Raw genomic sequence first — 19,523 nt, forward strand, 5'->3', positions numbered from 1 at the left:
TGGATGTATAAATTACCAGGACAACTTTGTTGTCACTGGCTCCACTACTGATGAACATCTTAAGTGTAGTCTTCGGAAATCAAAATTTTTTCAGGCATCTATCACGTACTTGAGGTTTCAACTCTTTCGGGATGGTATTTTTCCATTTCAGCAAACTGTCGCTGAAAGCATGCCCTTCCTTGCCCTACATCTGTTAAGGAACTGCAGGCCTTCTTGGGGAAAATAGCATACTACCACAAGTTTTTATCATCTGCTGCTTTGGTGGCTCAGCCGTTGCATCACCTGTTGCGTAAAAACGTGCCTTTTCACTGGTCAGCATCATGCAATGCGGCTTTCCAGAAATTGAAGACTATGCTGAAACAGGCCCCGTGCCTGGCTACTTATCGACCTGGCCAACATCTTGTTCTTGCCACGGACGCCTCTCAAAATGTGGTCGGTGCAGTCCTTGCACACTGTTTTTCTGACAGTTCTGAACAACCCATTGCTTATGCCTCCAAAATGCTCATGGATGTCCAACAAAAGTATTCTCAAATTGAAAAAGGAGCTTTGGCCATTACTTATGCTCTTCATAAGTTTGGTGTTTTTCCCTATGGATCCAAATTTGATCTTGTTATGGATCACAAGCCACTTGTTTCCTTGTTCCATCCATCAACATCACTTCCCAACAAGTCTGCACACTAACACCAGTGTTGGGTTCTTTACTTGTCTCATTTCAATTATGAGATTCATTTCCAGTTGACAGCTCAACATGCAAATGCTGATGCACTGTCTCACCTTCCCATGGGTCCTGATCTGGCAATCAATAGTGATGAACTTTTGTGTTTCCACCTGGATGTTGCTGTGTAGTGGGTTGTGGACGGGTTCCCCATCACCAGGGACCAGAAGGTGGCTGCTACAGGTTTTGACCCTACCCTCTCCCAGAAGGTTATTCAGAAGGGTTGGCCAGATCGTCTGTCCACTAAGACTTCTGATCCATTGTGGAACTACTATGCTTTGCGTTTCCGCCTCACGGCTAGGGATGGAGTTATCGTCCTTTCCACCGAAAATGCTTCGCCGTGTGTTGTGGTACTTGCGTCTTTGAGTGCTTCGATCTTGTGCCTCCTTCACCAAGGGCACTGAGGTGCCTCTCGCACAAAATCTCTGGTGCACCGTCATGTGTACTGGTGCAGCATTGACTCTTAAATCGCACACATGGTCACTACCTGCGGCCCTTGTGTGTCACAGGCTGGCCCGAAGTTATCTTTGTCACGTAGCCTTCTCCTGAGAAGCTCTGGGAGTGTATTCATGCCAACTTCTTGGGACCTTTTTTAGGTACTTATTGGCTTCTCATTATTTACGCCTACTCTAAATTTCCTTTCATTGTCCATTGCATGTCGCCTACCACCGCAGCAATCACCAATACTCTAGCTAGCATTTTCTCTTTGGACGGCCTTTCCTCTAATCTTGTTACTGATAATGGTCCGCAATTTGCCTCTTCCGATTTTGCAGGTTTTTGTGCCCATCATGGCGTCATGCATGTCACGGCTCCTCCGTTCCATCCACAGTCAAACGGTGAGGCTGGACGACTGGTCCACACATTTAAGGCTCAGATGTGGAAACTCCTGACTTCTTCTGCTGTTGATGATGCGCTTCTCCAGTTTCTGGCTTCTTACCGTTTCACCCCCATGGGTGACCACAGCTCGGCTGAGCTCTTACATGGCCGACAGCCCCGCATGCTACTTCATCTTCTGTGGCCTTCCACCTCACGACCGCAGTTGCCTTCGCTTGGCTGGTTCACCGCTGACGACCTTGTATGGGTATGGGGATATGGCAGGCAGCTGAAATGGTGTCCTAGCCACATCTTACGATACTGTGGCCAACGCCTGTATGAAATCCAGATGGACACGGGTGTTGCAGTGCGTCATTCGGACCAGCTTCGGCCTCGTGTGCCGGCAATGCCCTGTTCCGGATGCCGCTACAACGCCTTCCACTCTACCTGACACTCGGGATACTGGAATCTCTCATTACTCACAATGCAGTCCTCTCATCATCATATCAGTGCCAGCACGAGAACTGACGCCACCAGGAGACATGCCCATGCAGGAACCAGATGACCATCATCTGTTGGAGCAACTCTACTCGCCTCCTTCTCCTACGGACACGGACACATCGCCCATGTCTCCTGTTATAATAACCGGACTTGCCACAATGGGCAGTTTGGTACAGAGGGCCACAGCAGATTCGACCCCCATGTCTCCTGTCGTCTCAACCCGTTATCATCGGGGACACTTCTGTCTGTACGGAAAGCCTTCTCCTTCAGACTTTATGGCCAGTCAAACATCACCTATGGATGTTAGCAATCTACAGGCCACCTCCATCAAAACCTGTGCAAAAACTTCAAAGGGGGGAAAAGTGTAGTGACTCGCCGATCTTTCAAAGCGCCGCCGCACAGTCACGCGCGTCCTCTACATGCCATGCAGCAGCAGCGCCACTTAAGCGGCCAGCCAGCCAGTGGCTGCTAGATTCAGATTCAGTTATGATTTGACTGTTAAAGTGTACACATGTCTTTCTCTGTTTACTTGATCTGTGACTTTCATGGATTGCATCTTCCTTGAAATATATTTGTTCAGCTTGAAGTTACAGCTACAGGGTGACAATTATTATACTGCAGGAAAAAAAGAACAACAGAAATTAGTTACAGACTATGTCATGCACACACTTTATTCAACATGTAAACATGACTAAAGATATTAAGATGTAGTTTATGACATGTTCAATATGCCTGCCATCATTGGCGATGATGTGGCACAGATGAATAGCAAAATTCTGTGTGACCTGCTGAAGTGTCGATGACCTGAATGGCTGTTTTCAGCTCAGCTCAGCTTTAATATAGCCCCCCAAAATGGAGTCACATGTGTTCAGATCTGGAGAATATGGTGGCAAATCGAGGCCCATGCCAAAGGCCTCTGGATATTCCAGAGCCATAATGCAGTCCCCAAAGTGCTTTTTTAGGACATCAAACATTCTTCTGCTTTGATGGGGTTGAGCTCCATCTTGCATGAACCACATATTGTCAAAATCAGGATTACTTTGGATAATGGGATGAAATCATCTTCCAAAACCTTCACGTACTATTTGCTAGACACTGTGCCATCAAGAAATATTGCACCAATTATTCCGTGACTGGACATTGCACACCACACAGTCACCAGTTGAGGGTGAAGAGACTTCTCGATAATAAAATGCAGATTCTCAGATCTACAGATGTGCCAATTTTGCTTATTGAGAAACCCATCCTAATGAAAGTGGGTTTTGTCGCTAAACCAAACCATGCATGCTCGTACTAATCCCCATTGTGCCCCATGGCCAACCATGCAGTTTGAATATTCTAAAACAAACCATTCAGAAGTTATGATGATATTATGTCATACAGTTCAATAATATTCACCCTGTATAGCCAACAAGACACTTAGTGCAGAAATAGAATCGAACATATGTTAGGAGAAGAATTCTGGCACCATTGAAAAGATTTGCAGATTGTGTTGTCCAGTTGCTATAGTGCACTATAGTCTATAGCTGTTGATGGCTGTAAGCATAAACAGACTAGAATTTTGATCACCACAGGGAAAGGAATGGTGCGGGGAAACAAGCCTCACCTCCTTTTTGCTGGGTAACAGCCTACAACAGAACTGACACATTGTCACGGGTATTGCTGATCCATTCTGGTGTTACAAGGCTCATAATTGAAATCTGTAATGGACCAGGATCAGTTACTTCACTTATTTCAAAAGAAGAAAAGAAAACAATGAGCAATGCACAACACAAATCATTCTGGGACAGCCACTGTGCAATTCTTGTTGAAGTTATCAGAATACTGTTAATGATGTAGTTCAGGCCCAACCTATAGTGGTATTCGATGCATGTACAGATCAAAACACTCGGCACCAAATTTGCCATGTTAAATAGCTCATCTGGATACAATAAGTAATGAAACAGCGTCTGCTAAGTAGTTTCGCATTTTGAGGCAAAACTCTCATCTATTTCACATTTATCAGTCACTATGTATATGTCTTACCCACCTTACCTCTTTGACATTTTATTCTTGCGCAGCCTACCTCATTGCTTTTAACCTATTTGCTTGGAATGTCTTTCTGCCCCTGAACTAGCTCACTGAATATACAGTCATCCATGGTGTGTTGTGAGTGAAATAGTGCAAGGAACAGAGAGTGCAGCAGTGAGAAACATCAGTTAGCTATGTTTGTACCCATGCTGGATAAAATGCCACACACTCCTACACTAATAAAGACTATGCAGATGTGGCGTGTTATTATGGCTTCTGTGATGGTATTGCTCCTGCTGCCATCAAAATGTACTGTTGGTGCTTTCCAACACATTGAATTTTTGATCATAGAGGATTTACCAGAGCCTTCAGCACATGGTGTGAAATAGGTATTCTTCCAAGTCCCTTGTTTTCTTCTGTAAGTGTAGTTCAACAACCTGTACAGGAACAGCAAAACATTGTCGAAATGGTGCTGCATAGCCCTATGTCCAGCACAAAGTAGCTTTCAGCATGTACCAGGGTCCCATTAACACCTCCATGGTGAAAATCATATGCGGAAAACTTGTACCATTTCACTTACAGCATGTCCACTAACTTCACATTGATGACAATTCCACACAATTTTGTCACTGATTAAATGACAATTGTCATTTTCTTTCATTAATACTATTCAGTGATGAAGCCACATTTACATGGAATGAGACCAACAACGCATATAATAATCATTGATAGTCACAGGAAAATGTGCATGCTACAGTGAAAACCAATTTCCAAGTTCATTTTTCAATCAGCATTTAGTGTGGCATGATTGGTAACATGTTAAGCCCAGTTATTCCAGAAGAGCAAAAGATGGGACAGAATTACTTGCATGTTTTGAAAAATTTGTTTGTTGAACCACTTGAGGAAATTTCTTTGGCCATACAGACTGAAATGTACTTCCAACATGTATGGAGCCTTTTCTCATTTCACCAGATGTATGACGGAACATCTTAACCACACTTACCCTAATTTCTGGATAGGTTGCAGTAGTAAAATCACCTGACTACCAAGATTGCCAGACTTTACACCATTAGATTTTTGTTTTAGTGTTGGGTGAAGTTTGAGGTGTACAAAGGCAAGGTGAATATGTGATCTCAACTGCTTTACCACATCATGGATGGTGCTTCTTACACCAGAAAATGTACAGAGGCACCCAGACAAGCAACACATGTCATCTTAAGAGTGCACAAATGCACTGAAGCTCATGGTAGAATATTTGAAAATTTATTGTGAACTGTATATCAGGTGTAATGTGATGTGTACAATAATGCTTAGAGGCGACTGTGCAAAAATATGTATTTCTCAATTGATACATTGTATAATGCATGTTGTAATGTTTACTAACCATTGTACATACGTAAACCTTATAATGTTTTGATACTTCTGGAATAATCTTGAATACTTAACTTTTGTGTCTGCTTTTTGTTGACTGAGCAGTGTAAGTCTCCAGCAAATAAACAGTCTTTCCTGTATGGAGCAACCCTGGTATCCACATTCAGTCTATCAAGACAGTTTTTGCGATACATTAATATGAAAATAATGTACATGACATGCTAGAATTAATCTATCAACTATACATCAAAATCTCATCCAAGACTGACATAAAACAATACTGTCTTCAAGACTGACTCAATAATAACTTGGTGTAATACTGGGCTAAAACTGATCTGACTGTCCTCCCATGGCTACTGCCACTGGTGCTTGTACAACTTCCAACAATTTCTAAATATTCCTACATATTGTTTAAACAGAATATAATTTTACTTACAACTGAAATTTACATGCTTTCAAAAAATTGATTTCAGGATTTAACTTAACAAATGTTGACAACTGGCCTGATACCATCAGTAAGTTGAAAGAAGTTCAGTTTTGCATAAAAAGTTCATGAAATACTCACTGATAACAATTAACTGATTGCCTCCATTAATTACTTCATAATTATGGTATGACTTTTGATGCTAACACAAATTTGATGTCTTCACAATGAGTTCTATCATTATTACCACTGCTCCTTTGTATATTGTTCTTATAAAGAATTTTCACAGTGTATATTTACATTTGGTTTAACATACTTTGAGTTTGCAGTACAATCCTTGCATAAATTTATCAGGATTATTTGGTATGCACTTAATTTCTTTAGAAATTAATTAGGTTTCATTGATACAATAAGTGAATGATAATACAGTCAAAGATTTGCATGTACTGGTTGACCCCATTATATGTGGATTCGTTGCCTGTGTTTTTGCTTTTATGTGATTTTTGTTTTAATGCCAGTGTTGCCATCTGTTAACAGTACACAAAAGCAGTAATGTTTTAGTGCATCTCAATGCACATCTTCAGTCCTGTTTATCAAGACGTGAATCATTAGTTCAGGACATTAGAGCTGTGAAGTTACCCTTGACAGGAAATGTGCCTTTTGTGGGAAAGGAGTATGCATGAAGTTTTTATTAATTGGAAACAGAGTGAGAAGTTTGTATCACTATGAGAACGGTGTGCATATTGTTGACTTTCTGCTGTGAGAGCTGTTTGTGAAAATTTAGAATCATTTTGAAGAACTGTTTACTGTTCACCTGACTTAAGTACAACTAGAGCGATCAGATCTTGAGATCTTGCGTGTAGGCAATGAAAAGAATGAGAAAGAATGCTGAACTGTTGGATTGAGCACCACAACCAACAGCATGTGCCCCTCTCTGGAGCTACTATTCAAGGTAAAGCCAAGAGCTTAAAGGAGTTTTAATGAAAGCAGAGGACAATCCAGCACCTTTCTCGCCAGCTCAGGTTGATTTGATCACTTTAGGCATCATTTTAGTTTTCACAACATTAAAATGTCAGGAGAGGCAGCTGCAGCAAATGAAGTTGGAGCTAAGGAATGGATGAAAGACGACTGAAGGAACTGTGACAGAAAAATGCTATGTTGCAAAGCCAGTTTTCAATCTTTATGACATGGGATTATTTTAGAAATGAATGCCTAGCTGTAAATTTATTTCTGTTGAAGAAAAAATAGCATGTGGATCTAAGGTTTACAAGGACCAATACATCCTTCTTTATGCAGGAGAAGCTGAAATGGATTATGAATTAAAACCCTTTATTATCTACCCCTCTCAGAACCTTAGGGCACTAAAGGGTTGTGATAAGAGCAGGATGCGAGTTCATTGGTAATGAAATAATAATTTCAGTGAGTTATTGTGTGTTTCAGTGTTACATTTTTAAGTTTATAAATTTTGCATTAAAATGCATTTCACTAAAAAGACAATATCTCCACCTCCATCTACATAGATACTCTGCAAGCCACCAGGCTGTGAACGGTGGAGTGTACCCTGCAGCACCACTAGTCATTTCCTTTCCTGTTCCACTCACATATAGAGCGAGGGAAAAATTACTGTGTGTGTGCCACCATAAAAACCCTGATTTCTTGTATCGTATCTTTGTGGTTTCACATGCACAATGTATGTTGGCAGCTAGCAGAATCATTTGGCCATCAGCTTGAAATACTTGTCCTCTAAACTTTCTCGATAGTGTTTCTTGAAATGAGTGTTGACTTCCCTCCAGGTGTTCCCATTTGAATTTCTGAAACATTTCCATGACACTTAGGATTTGTTTGAACCAACTGATAACAAATTTAGCAGTCTGCCTCTGAATTGCTTTTATGTTGTCCTTCAATATACCCTGGTATGGCTCCAAAACACTCGAGCAGTGCTCAAAAATAGGTCGCACTGGCATCATGTATGTGGTCTCCTTCATAGGTGAACCACTGTTTCCTAAAATCCTCCCAATAAACCAAAGTTAACCATACCCCCTTCCCTGCCACAGTTCTCAGTGCTCCTTCCATTTCATATTGCTTTGCAATGATATGCCCAGATATTTAAATGACTTGATGGTGTCAAGCACAACACTAGTAATACTGCAACCAAACATTGCAGGTTTGTTCTTCCTACTCATCTGCATTAACTTACACTTTTCCACATTTAGAGATAGCTGACATTCATTACACTAATTAGAAATTTTGTCCAAGTAGTCTTGTATCTTTGGACAGTCACTCAACTTTGACACCTTACCACACACCACAGCATCATCAGCAAACAACTGCAGATGGCTGCTCATCCTCCCTGCCAAATCATTTCCATATATAGTGAACACCAGCTGTCCTATCACACTTTGCTGGGGCACTCCTGATGGTCCTGTTGTCTCTGAGGAAGATTTGCTGTCAGGGACCATACCAGGGGTGTTTGAAAAGTCTGTACAAAAATAAAAACTACTTACGTGTTTGGGGTAAGCATTTTTTTTTATTTTTTGACATAGTCTCCTTTTAGACTTATACACTTTGTCCAATGCTTTTCTAATTTCTTGATCCCTTCCAAATAACAGGAATTGTCCAAGTCTGCAAAATAGTTATTAGTTGCTGCAATCACCTCCTCATTTGAATAAAATCTTTGCCCCGCCAGCCATTTCTTCAAATTGAGGAACAAATAGTAGTCCAAGGGAGCCAAGTCTGGAGAATAAGGGGGATGTGAAATGAGTTGGAAACCTATTTCCATTAAATTTGCGACCACAACTGCTGAGATGTGTGGTGGAGCATTGTCTTGATGGAAAAGGACATTTTTGCAGTCCAATCGCTGGTGTTTTTCTTGCAACTCGGTTTTCAGATGGTCCAGTAACAATGAATAATATGCACCTGTAATAGTTTTACCCTTTTCCAGATAGTCGATAAGGATTACCCCTTGTGAATCCCAAAAGACAGTCACCATAACCTTTCTGGCCAAAGGAATGGTCTTTGCCTGTTTTGGTGCAGAATCTCCCTTGGTAACCCATTGTTTAGACTAATCTTTGATCTCAGGAGTATAGTAATGTATCCATGTTTCATCCACAGTGACGGAACAATGCTAAAAGCCCTGCTGATTCTTCCTGAACATCTGAAAACCATCCTTGCAACACTTCACACAATTCCATTTTTGGTGAAGTGTGAGCAATCACGGAACCCATCTTGCGGATAGCTTTCTCATGTCCAAATGTTTTGGCAAAATATTATGTACCCATTCATTCAAGATGCCCACATCACTAGCAACCTCACACACCTTAACTCTTCTCTCATCCATCACCATGTCATGGATCTTATCAATGATTTCTGGAGTCGTAGCCTCCACAGCCCCCCCATGAACCATGGACCTTGCCGTTGGTGGGGAGGCTTGCGTGCCTCAGTGATACAGATAGCCGTACCATACGTACAACCACAACGGAGGGGTATCTGTTGAGAGGCCAGACAAACGTATGGTTCCTGAAGAGGGGCAGCAGCCTTTTCAGTAGTTGCAAGGGCAACAGTCTGGATGATTGACTGATCTGGCCTTGTAACACTAACCAAAACGGCCTTGCTGTTGTGGTACTGCGAACTGCTGAAAGCAAGGGGAAACTACAGCTTTAATTTTTCCCAAGGGCATGCAGCTTTATTGTATGGTTAATGATGATGGCATCCTCTTGGGTAAAATACTCCGGAGGTAAAATAGTTTCCAATTCGGATCTCCGGGCGGGGACTACTCAAGAGGATGTCGTTATCAGGAGAAAGAAAACTGATGTTCTATGGATCGGAGTGTGGAATGTCAGATCCCTTCATCAGGCATGTAGGTTAGAAATTTTAAAAAGGGAAATGGATAGTTTAAAGTTAGATATAGTCGGAATTAGTGAAGTTTGGTGGCAGGAGGAACAAGACTTCTGGTTAGGTGATTACAGGGTTATAAACACAAAATCAAATAGGGGTAATGCAGGAGTAGGTTTAATAATGAATAGGAAAATAGGAATGCGGGTAGGCTACTACAAACAGCATAGTGAACGCATTATTGTGGCCAAGATAGATACGAAGTCCACGCCTACTACAGTAGTACAAGTTTATATGCCAACTAGGTCTGCAGATGATGAAGAAATTGAAGAAATGTATGATGAAATAAAAGAAATCTTTCAGATTGTGAAGGGAGATGAAAATTTAATAGTCATGGGTGACTGGAATTCGAGTGTAGGAAAAGGGAGAGAAGGAAACGTAGTTGGTGAATATGGATTGGGGCTAAGGAATGAAAGAGGAAGCCGCCTGGTAGAATTTTGCACAGAGCACAACTTAATCATAGCTAACACTTGGTTTAAGAATCATGAAAGAAGGTTGTATACATGGAAGAACCCCGGAGATACTAAAAGATATCAGATAGATTATATAATGGTAAGACAGAGAATTAGGAACCAGGTTTTAAATTATAAGACATTTCCAGGGGCAGATGTGGACTCTGACCACAATCTATTGGTTATGACCTGTATATTAAAACTGAAGAAATTGCAAAAAGGTGGGAATTTAAAGAGATGGGACCTGGATAAACTGAAAGAACCAGAGGTTGTACAGAGTTTCAGTGAGAGCATAAGGTAACAATTGACAGGAATGGGGGAAAGAAATACAGTAGAAGAGGAATGGGTAGCTTCGAGGGATGAAATAGTGAAGGCAGCAGAGGATCAAGTAGGTAAAAAAATTAGGGCTAGTAGAAATCCTTGGGTAACAGAAGAAATATTGAATTTAATGGATGAAAGGAGAAAATATAAAAATGCAGTAAATGAAGCAGGCAAAAAGGAATACAAACGTCTCAAAAATGAGATCAACAGGATGTGCAAAATGGCTAAGCAGGGATGGCTAGCGGACAAATGTAAGGAAGTAGAGGCTTATCTCACTAGGGGTAAGATAGATATTGCCTACAGGAAAATTAAAGAGACCTTTGGAGGTAAGAGAACCACTTGTATGAACAAGAGGTCAGATGGAAACACAGTTCTAAGCAAAGAAGGAAAAGCAGAAATGTGGAAGGAGTATATACAGGGTCTATAAAAGGGCGATGTACTTGAGGACAATATTATGGAAATGGAAGAGGATGTAGATGAAGATGAAATGGGAGATATGATACTGCATGAAGAGTTTAACAGAGCACTGAAAGACCTGAGACGAAACAAGGAAACAAGGCCACCGGAGTAGATAACATTCCATTGGAACTACTGACAGCCTTGGGAGAGCCAGTCCTGACAAAACTCTACCATCTGGTGAGCAAGATGTATGAAACAGGCGAAATAACCTCAGACTTCAAGAAGAATATAATAATTCCAATCCCAAAGAAAGCAGGTATTGCAGATGTGAAAATTACTGAACAATCAGTTTAATAAGCCACAGCTGCAAAATACTAACACGAATTCTCTACAGATTAATGCAAAAACTAGTAGAACTCGACCTTGGGGAAGATCAGTTTGGATTCCGTAGAAATACTGGAACACGTGAGGCAATACTGACCTTACAACTTATCTTAGAAGAAAGATTAAGGGAAGGCAAACCTACATTTCTAGCATTTGTAGACTTAGAGAAAGCCTTCGATGCTAATGCATCTGTATTCAGGTGTTTACTGACAGGTATAATTTTTTCTGCAGCTGTGAGGAAATAATGAGTGAAATTGGTGCCCAGTTACCTCAGTTTGTCAGCATTTCTGTCAGAGTTGTTACAAGGGGACTTAATTTCATCCAATGACTATACTAATGTATTTCTTGTTTAGTAATGGTTCAGATTGTTTTTCTCTTCCCAATGTTATTCAAATAAATAATCTCTAAGATTGGCTCATTTGTTACATTCTAAACTTGGTGAAGGTTACAAAGGGATTGCCTCTCCAAAAGGATGGTTAGATTCACTGGCCACATTTCTCAGCTGCAACTGTAGATTAATAACTTTAAATGTTCACTTGCTATAATTTTATACTATTTTGTTAATACTTTCACATTTGTGTTTGATATTTTGTCTTTCTGTTTTATACGTGCCACATTTTGCTTAATTCAGCAACTTGATACTTAAATAAATATATAAGAACCCTACCATAAAAATGTGATATGTTTTGTTATCAGAGTTATGTTTACTACCCCGATATAATTCAATCTTTATATTGAGCAAGCAGTGAAAGAAACAAAAGAAAAATTCGGTGTAGGTATTAAAATCCATGGGGAAGTAATAAAAATTTTGAGGTTTGCCTATGACATTGTAATTCTGTCAGAGACAGCAAAGGACTTGGAAGAGCAGTTGAATGGAATGGACAGTGTCTTGAAAGGAGGATATAAGCAAAACGAGGATAAGGGAATGTAGTCGAATTAAGTCAGGTGATGCTGAGGGAATTAGATTAGGAAATGAGACACTTAAAGTAGTAAAGAAGTTTTGCTATTTGGAGAGCAAAATAATTGATGATGGTTGAAGTAGAGAGGATATAAAATGTAGACTGGCAATGGCAAGGAAAGCGTTTCTGAAGAAGAGAAATTTGTTAACATCAAGTAAAGATTTAAGTGTCAGGAATTCATTTCTGAAAGTATTTGTATTGAGTGTAGCCATGTATGGAAGTGAAACATGGACGATAAATAGTTTGGACAAGAAGAGAATATAAGCTTTTGAAATGTGGTGCTACAGAAGAATGCTGAAGATTAGATGGGTAGATCACATAGCTAATGAGGAAGTACTGAATAGGATTGGGGAGTAGAGAAGTTTGTGGCACAACTCGGCCAGAAGAAGGGATCGGTTGGTAGGACATGTTCTGAGGCATCAAGGGATCACCAATTTAGTATTTGAGTGCAACGTGGAGGGTAAAAATCATAGAGGGAGACCAAGAGATGAATACACTACTCAGATTCAGAAGGATGTAGGTTGCAGTTGGTACTGGGAGATGAAGAAGCTCTCAGGACTGAAGACCACAACAACAACAACAACAACATCCACAGGGTGTCCAGAACATTCAGCATCAGTTGTGCCTATATGGCCACTCTGAAAATTTTGAAAGCACTTATAAACTGTTCTAATTGAAGGTGCAGAGTTACCGTAATGTTTATCAAGCTGCTCTTTACTCTTCTGAGGCGTTTTGCCTTTCATAAAGTAATGTCTAATCAGCATACAAAATCCTTTTTTCGTCCAGTTTTTGACAATCACTCAACTTCCTTGATTCACACGAATGCCAAACAAAAAGAAATAAACCAATATCGCTGAAACTTGGTGTGTGTTCTTTCCAAAGATGCTACTAACTAAACATGACCTGGATACGCACTGGTGATGCCAACTCTTGGATTTTGCATGGACTTTTCAAACACCCCTCGTATTCTGGATTCTATTACTTAAGAAGTTTTCAAGCATTCATATATCTGTGAACTTATTCCTTGTGCTCACATCTTCATTATCAGCATGCAGTGGGGCACCACATCAAATGCTTTCCAGAAATCTAGAAATGTGAATCTGCCTGTTGCTCTTTATCCATAATTCATGGTGTATCAAGTGAGAAAAGGGCAAGCTGAGTTTTGCACAAGTGATGCTTTCTAAAACCAAGCTGATTCATGGACATAAGCTTCTGAGTATCAAGAAAGTTTGTTATATTTGAACTGAGAGCATGTTCAGGAATTCTGCAGTGAGCTGAAGTTAGGGATATTGGTCCATAATGTTGTGGATCCATTCTCTTTCCCTTCTTATACACTCCTGGAAATGGAAAAAAGAACACATTGACACCGGTGTGTCAGACCCACCATACTTGCTCCGGACACTGCGAGAGGGCTGTACAAGCAATGATCACACGCACGGCACAGCGGACACACCAGGAACTGTGGTGTTGGCCGTCGAATGGCGCTAGATGCACCGCATTTGTGCACCGCCGCCGTCAGTGTCAGCCAGTTTGCCGTGGCATACGGAGCTCCATCGCAGTCTTTAACACTGGTAACATGCCGCGACAGCATGGACGTGAACCATATGTGCAGTTGACGGACTTTGAGCGAGGGCGTATAGTGGGCATGCAGGAGGCCGGGTGGACGTACCACCGAATTGCTCAACACGTGGGGCGTGAGGTCTCCACAGTACATCGATGTTGTCGCCAGTGGTCGGTGGGAGGTGCACGTGCCCGTCGAGCTGGGACCGGACCGCAGCGACACACGGATGCATGCCAAGACCGTAGGATCCTACGCAGTGCCCTAGGGGACCGCACCGCCACTTCCCAGCAAATTAGGGACACTGTTGCTCCTGGGGTATCGGCGAGGACCATTCGCAACCGTCTCCATGAAGCTGGGCTACGGTCCTGCACACTGTTAGGCCGTCTTCCGCTCACGCCCCAACATCGTGCAGCCCGCCTCCAGTGGTGTCGCGACAGGCGTGAATGGAGGGACAAATGGAGACGTGTCGTCTTCAGCGATGAGAGTCGCTTCTGCCTTGGTGCCAATGATGGTCATATGCATGTTTGGCGCCATGCAGGTGAGCGCCACAATCAGGACTGCATATGACCGAGGCACACAGGGCCAACACCTGGCATCATGGTGTGGGGAGCGATCTCCTACACTGGCCGTACACCTCTGGTGATCGTCGAGGGGACAATGAATAGTGCACGGTACATCCAAACCGTCATCGAACCCATCATTCTACCATTTCTAGACCAGCAAGGGAACTTGCTGTTCCAACAGGACAATGCACATCCGCATGTATCCCGTGCCACCCCACGTGTTCTAGAAGGTGTAAGTCAACTACCCTGGCCAACAAGATCTCCGGATCTGTCCCCCATTGAGCATGTTTGGGACTGGATGAAGCGTCGTCTCACGCGGTCTGCACGTCCAGCACGAACGCTGGTCCAACTGAGGCGCCAGGTGGAAATGGCATGGCAAGCCGTTCCACAGGACTACATCCAGCATCTCTACGATCGTCTCCATGGGAGAAATGCAGCCTGCATTGCTGCGAAAGGTGGATATACACTTTACTAGTGCCGACGTTGTGCATGCTCTGTTGCCTGTGTCTATGTGCCTGTGGTTCTGTCAGTGTGATTATGTGATGTATCTGACCCCAGGAATGTGTCAATAAAGTTTCCCCTTCCTGGGAAAATGAATTCATGGTGTTCTTATTTCAATTTCCAGGAGTGTATATTGGAGTTATCTGCACTTTTTTTCCAGTCATTTGGGACTTTCTGCTAGATGAGACATTCATGATAAATGCAGGATATGTAAGGGTCCAATGCTACAGACTACTCTTTGTGTTACAGAATTGAGATTCTATCTGGACCTGGTGATTTATTTACTTGCATATCTTTCAGTAGCTTCTCTGTGCCAGAGACGCTTATTACTATGTCATCCTCATGGGAGTCTGCACTACGGTCAAAAGACATAATATTTGTATATGATTATTTTGCATGAATGATTTATTGAATGTGAAATTTTAAACTTCAGCTTTCATTTTGCTGTCTTCAATGGTCACCTCAGAGTGGTCAACGAGGGACTAAATGGAAGCCTTAGATCTGATTAGTGATTTTACATAGGACTAGAATTTTCTTGGGTTCTCTGCCAGATCTTTTAATAAGGTGTGACAGTGAGAGTTGTTGTATAATTCACATTTAGATCTTTTCACAGGTACATGAATCTCTACTAACTTTTGTGTGTTGTCATTTGTGCATTTTCTTTTCAATCGAAAGCGTGACAGCCTCTACTTCCTCAGCATCTTCCAGATTTCATTATTAAACCATGGAGGGTCATTTCCATCCTTTATACCCATATTAGGTGCTACGTATTGAGGCCACAGTTGCCTGAGACTGCAGTTATGAGTGTGAGAGTTGCATTTGCATGAGCGTGTATATGTGTGTGTGTGTGTGTGTGTGTGTGTGTGTGTGTGTGTGTGTGACCTAATTTTGATGAAGGCCTTACTGGCCAAAAGCTATATTTGTGACAGTCTTTTTGCTGTTCCTGTCTGTGACTCAGCATCTCCACAACAGGGTGAGTAGGAATCTTCCTTTTCACAATATTCTTACATTCCATCCTGGATTTTCCTTTGTCTGATTTTTACAAAGAAACATTATTATTTTAAATGAGAGTAAACAAGAACTTAATTCCATATTTTACACTTAAAATGGCTCTTGTTTTACGCAAATTCAGTATGCATAGTGCTTCCATGGAATCCTGTATGTGACTTCGTGTAAAACCTGATATAGCATCATTATCTCCAAAATATACAGTATTGTTTCCTACATTTTATATTGTCTCATTCTGTTACACTACAACTTGAAAATGTATTGAATATACAGAAAATAAATAACATTATACATTAAATGCATTCTGTCTCAGAAAACTTTCAGTATAGGATTACTTCCATATGAAGGTTTTTGCTTCAAATGATTGTTCCTGTCGTATCCCTGATTGCTGTTCATTCTATCAGTTTTTGGGCATAGGTTCAAGCCAGTGCAAAAAACAGTGCAGTGTATGCAGTGGTGGGGTGCTCATAACTACAAAGTCCAATTCTGCCCAACCAGCCAACATGCTAATGCAGGCACCCAGTTCTACCTTCCCATTGGCCCAGATGTTGAGTTCAGAAGTGAGGAAACTGTTTGTTTTGCTCTTGACAATCAACTGCAACAAATCCTGAGTGAATTCCTGCTGACAGTGTGTGTTGTAGCCACAGTATCAGCCCACAATCTTTTTCAGCACAAATTTTTACTAGTAGAGCAGTCAGAGTGGCTCAAGTGGTTACCAGAATATGCAGCACGGCATTTTGTAATTCCTTTGATATGTTCCACCTACTGAATGCAATAGTGAATGCAACAGATAGCATCTTAAGATTGGCCTCAGATGACTAGGAACGTGAGGTTGTCATTTTGCCTTTGGTTTGGCCTTGCAACATCCAGCTATTTCATGCCACGCATTGGGGGATAATATTGATGACAGCATTAGCTCAGTGGCACTTATGCTGGCTCACTACTGAAAGTGCAATTGAACTTGTGTGATGCTCCTGTTGTTCTTACTTCCTCCAAGGCATGCCTGGTCAACACCTGGGAGAGAAGCATGTTAATTTTGTCATGCTGTTTCAGGGAGTTGTGTCATTTCTTTTGGTAGACAATCTTTCCCTTTGTGCCAGTCATTGGCAACCAATGCTACCATCCTTGCCCTCTCTGTGGTATTTGCAATTGATTCAGGACCCTAAGCACTGGTGTGTGGCAATGGATCTAAGTTTACACTGACAGAATTCAAGGTCTTCTGTTGCTTTAATGGCACTGAATACCTGACAACCACCTTTTCCACCTGGCCTCAATCTCAGAGGCAAAGCATATGGTCAGGATGTTCAAAACTCTAATGTGTGAGGACTTGTACACAAGATCAGCTGAGAAAGCTCTACACAGCTTCTTCAGCACGTATAGGTGCTTCCTTTTGATAGGACCAGCCCTGCAGTGTATTATGTGGGCACAGATATTGAACCCTGCCAGATCTCCTGCGTCCCATTCAGTGTTCGTGGTACAAGTACAGATTTACATGTGCACAGCGTGCCTTTGTCTGGAAGAAGACTTTCAGCCAACACCAAGGTTGGATCCAAGGGTTAGTCATAGGCCAAACAAGCATCATGGATGGTTGTGAGCTCATAATTATTAGAAAAATCATTTAATGTACTTCATAACAGCTGTAGTCACTGCAGTGCCTGTTTCTTTGGACATGCATGCATGTCCAGTCTGACCTGTATGGGAATATACATCATGGATGTATGAGTACAGGTCATAGACACATGGTTGACAACATATTGAAGTTTGGGTCTAGCCATGAGTCATGCATGGATAGCCAAATGCTAAGGCGACTGCTCATGACAAGGGGGGAATCTGGGTTCAAGACCCGGTATTGGGCATATTTTCATTGTCGTCGCTCCATTCCACAGCAGAGGGTTATCCCTATTTGCAACTGTGAATACATTTAATGTATTTCATAATGGCAGTAGTTGTCACAGTACCTGTTCCTTTGGATATGCATGCATGTCTAAAGGAACTTTGCATCATAATCAGTATAACACAGGTAATGCAATATTGTATATGGCATGGATGATTGTGAGCCCATAACCAGCAGCAAAATCAGCTATGATGATGAATGTATACATAAACAGTGTCTTGTTGTCACAGCCTTCCACACAGGGACCTGACGTCCAATAAACCACCCACTGAGTTACCAGCCATAGCCCGGTGCAACCTCCATTGCCAGATCACTACTTTAGCATGTTTTGCTGCTAACTCACTCATCAGCATGCATATATGCCATAAATGAGCAGTTGTTTTTGCCCTATGTGCTGACTGAAAGCTTTGTATTCACATCTACAGTTGATATAAATAGCAAAAATGATGCAAAGATGCTGTAAGTGATAACAGTCTTATTGTGTTAAACCTGTAACATAAGACTGGACTTCTTAATGAGTAATTTATGATAGCTTTTCAAATTCTTAAAGTTGGTCAATAATCATATGAAATATTAAAAAACAAATTTTTGCTACTCTTGGAAGCAATTGGACAGGCAACCTGCAACTGGAACCATGAACCATAAACAATGGCTCCATGAGCCATGAACTGGGATAGCTGTGTAGTGATATAGATTAGCATTGGCACTATTTAAGCAACAATTTAAAATATTCTTTTCTTCTGTCTCATGATATCCATCCATCTCTGATGACGTTATCACCATCAAGACCCTTAGTTTACTTTTAATACATCTTTGAATCACAGAAACATAATCCACTGAATTTAATTAGCTTTAAGTGTCAAATGATTAAAATCTCAAGCCCTTTACACTGTTTCCTGCAAAGAAGAGAATGTAAGAAGGAGATTGCTAACATATTCAAGGCTTAACCTCATTTTATGTCTACTTTGGTGATAAATGCTTTCAGGAACTAAGTAAAATGTATACAAATCAAGGATTATATTAAATGCACCTGCTGAGATATGTACTCTTATGTTAGCAGTCAGTAAAGCTGTTATGTTGCGGCAAAGATATAAAATAAGCATTCTGAGAGATTTTAGTAGCAGATCAACTAGTAATAATAAAATATAAATGCAAAAATTAATATAAGACCATACCATAAATAATACATACTTCACTTATTGACAGCTGCAGCACAAGAGCTATAGTAGCAGTTAACCACAGACTCCACTTCATGGCTGCAAGAGTTGTGTGTGAGGGCAGCCACATCTATTTATGGTTTCAACTGTGATATGTGGAAAGTTCTGCATCAGTTGCTACCTTGTGCTGTCTGTCAGTCACCGCACAATGCACAGATTCAGTGCCTCAGTCTGACATGCAGGTTCATGTTACAGTTCAGTACACATGTCAGATTCAGTTCCCTCAATTTGACATGCAGGTTAATTTTACAGTTCAGGAACCATGTTACTGCCTACTTCAGAAGCTTAAATAGAATAACATCCAGTCTTCCAGGAAAATTGAAATGTAGTAGAAACAGCAGATTAAATTTTATGTTTGGGAAACTAAAGAGCACAAACACAATTTTGAAGGTCTTCTGTTCTGTCTTATCTGTCTTCAATATCTGTTTTGAGGTGGCAGAATAAATGAATATTGTTAAAAGAAATTAAAGTGGAAGTGGACAACTGGAATTTTAGAAAGTGTGTTACACCCATCAAAATGTCTGGAAGTCACTGAAATG

At 41.2% G+C, this 19,523-nt stretch overlaps 1 protein-coding gene across 1 annotated transcript in view; it reads right to left on the reverse strand.

Moving 5' to 3' along the window:
* LOC126284210 (odorant-binding protein 59a) overlaps positions 1–19,037 on the reverse strand; it is a 154,921-nt gene extending 135,884 nt beyond the window's left edge. Inside the window, exon 1 of the mRNA XM_049982977.1 lies at positions 18,959–19,037. Coding sequence (XP_049838934.1) covers positions 18,959–19,021 — 63 coding nt within the window. The 5' untranslated portion in view covers positions 19,022–19,037. The remainder of the gene's footprint in view (positions 1–18,958) is intronic.
* Between the last annotated feature and the right edge of the window lie 486 nt (positions 19,038–19,523).

This window comes from Schistocerca gregaria, chromosome 8 (genome assembly GCF_023897955.1).
Source record: "Schistocerca gregaria isolate iqSchGreg1 chromosome 8, iqSchGreg1.2, whole genome shotgun sequence".
NCBI lineage: Eukaryota > Metazoa > Arthropoda > Insecta > Orthoptera > Acrididae > Schistocerca > Schistocerca gregaria.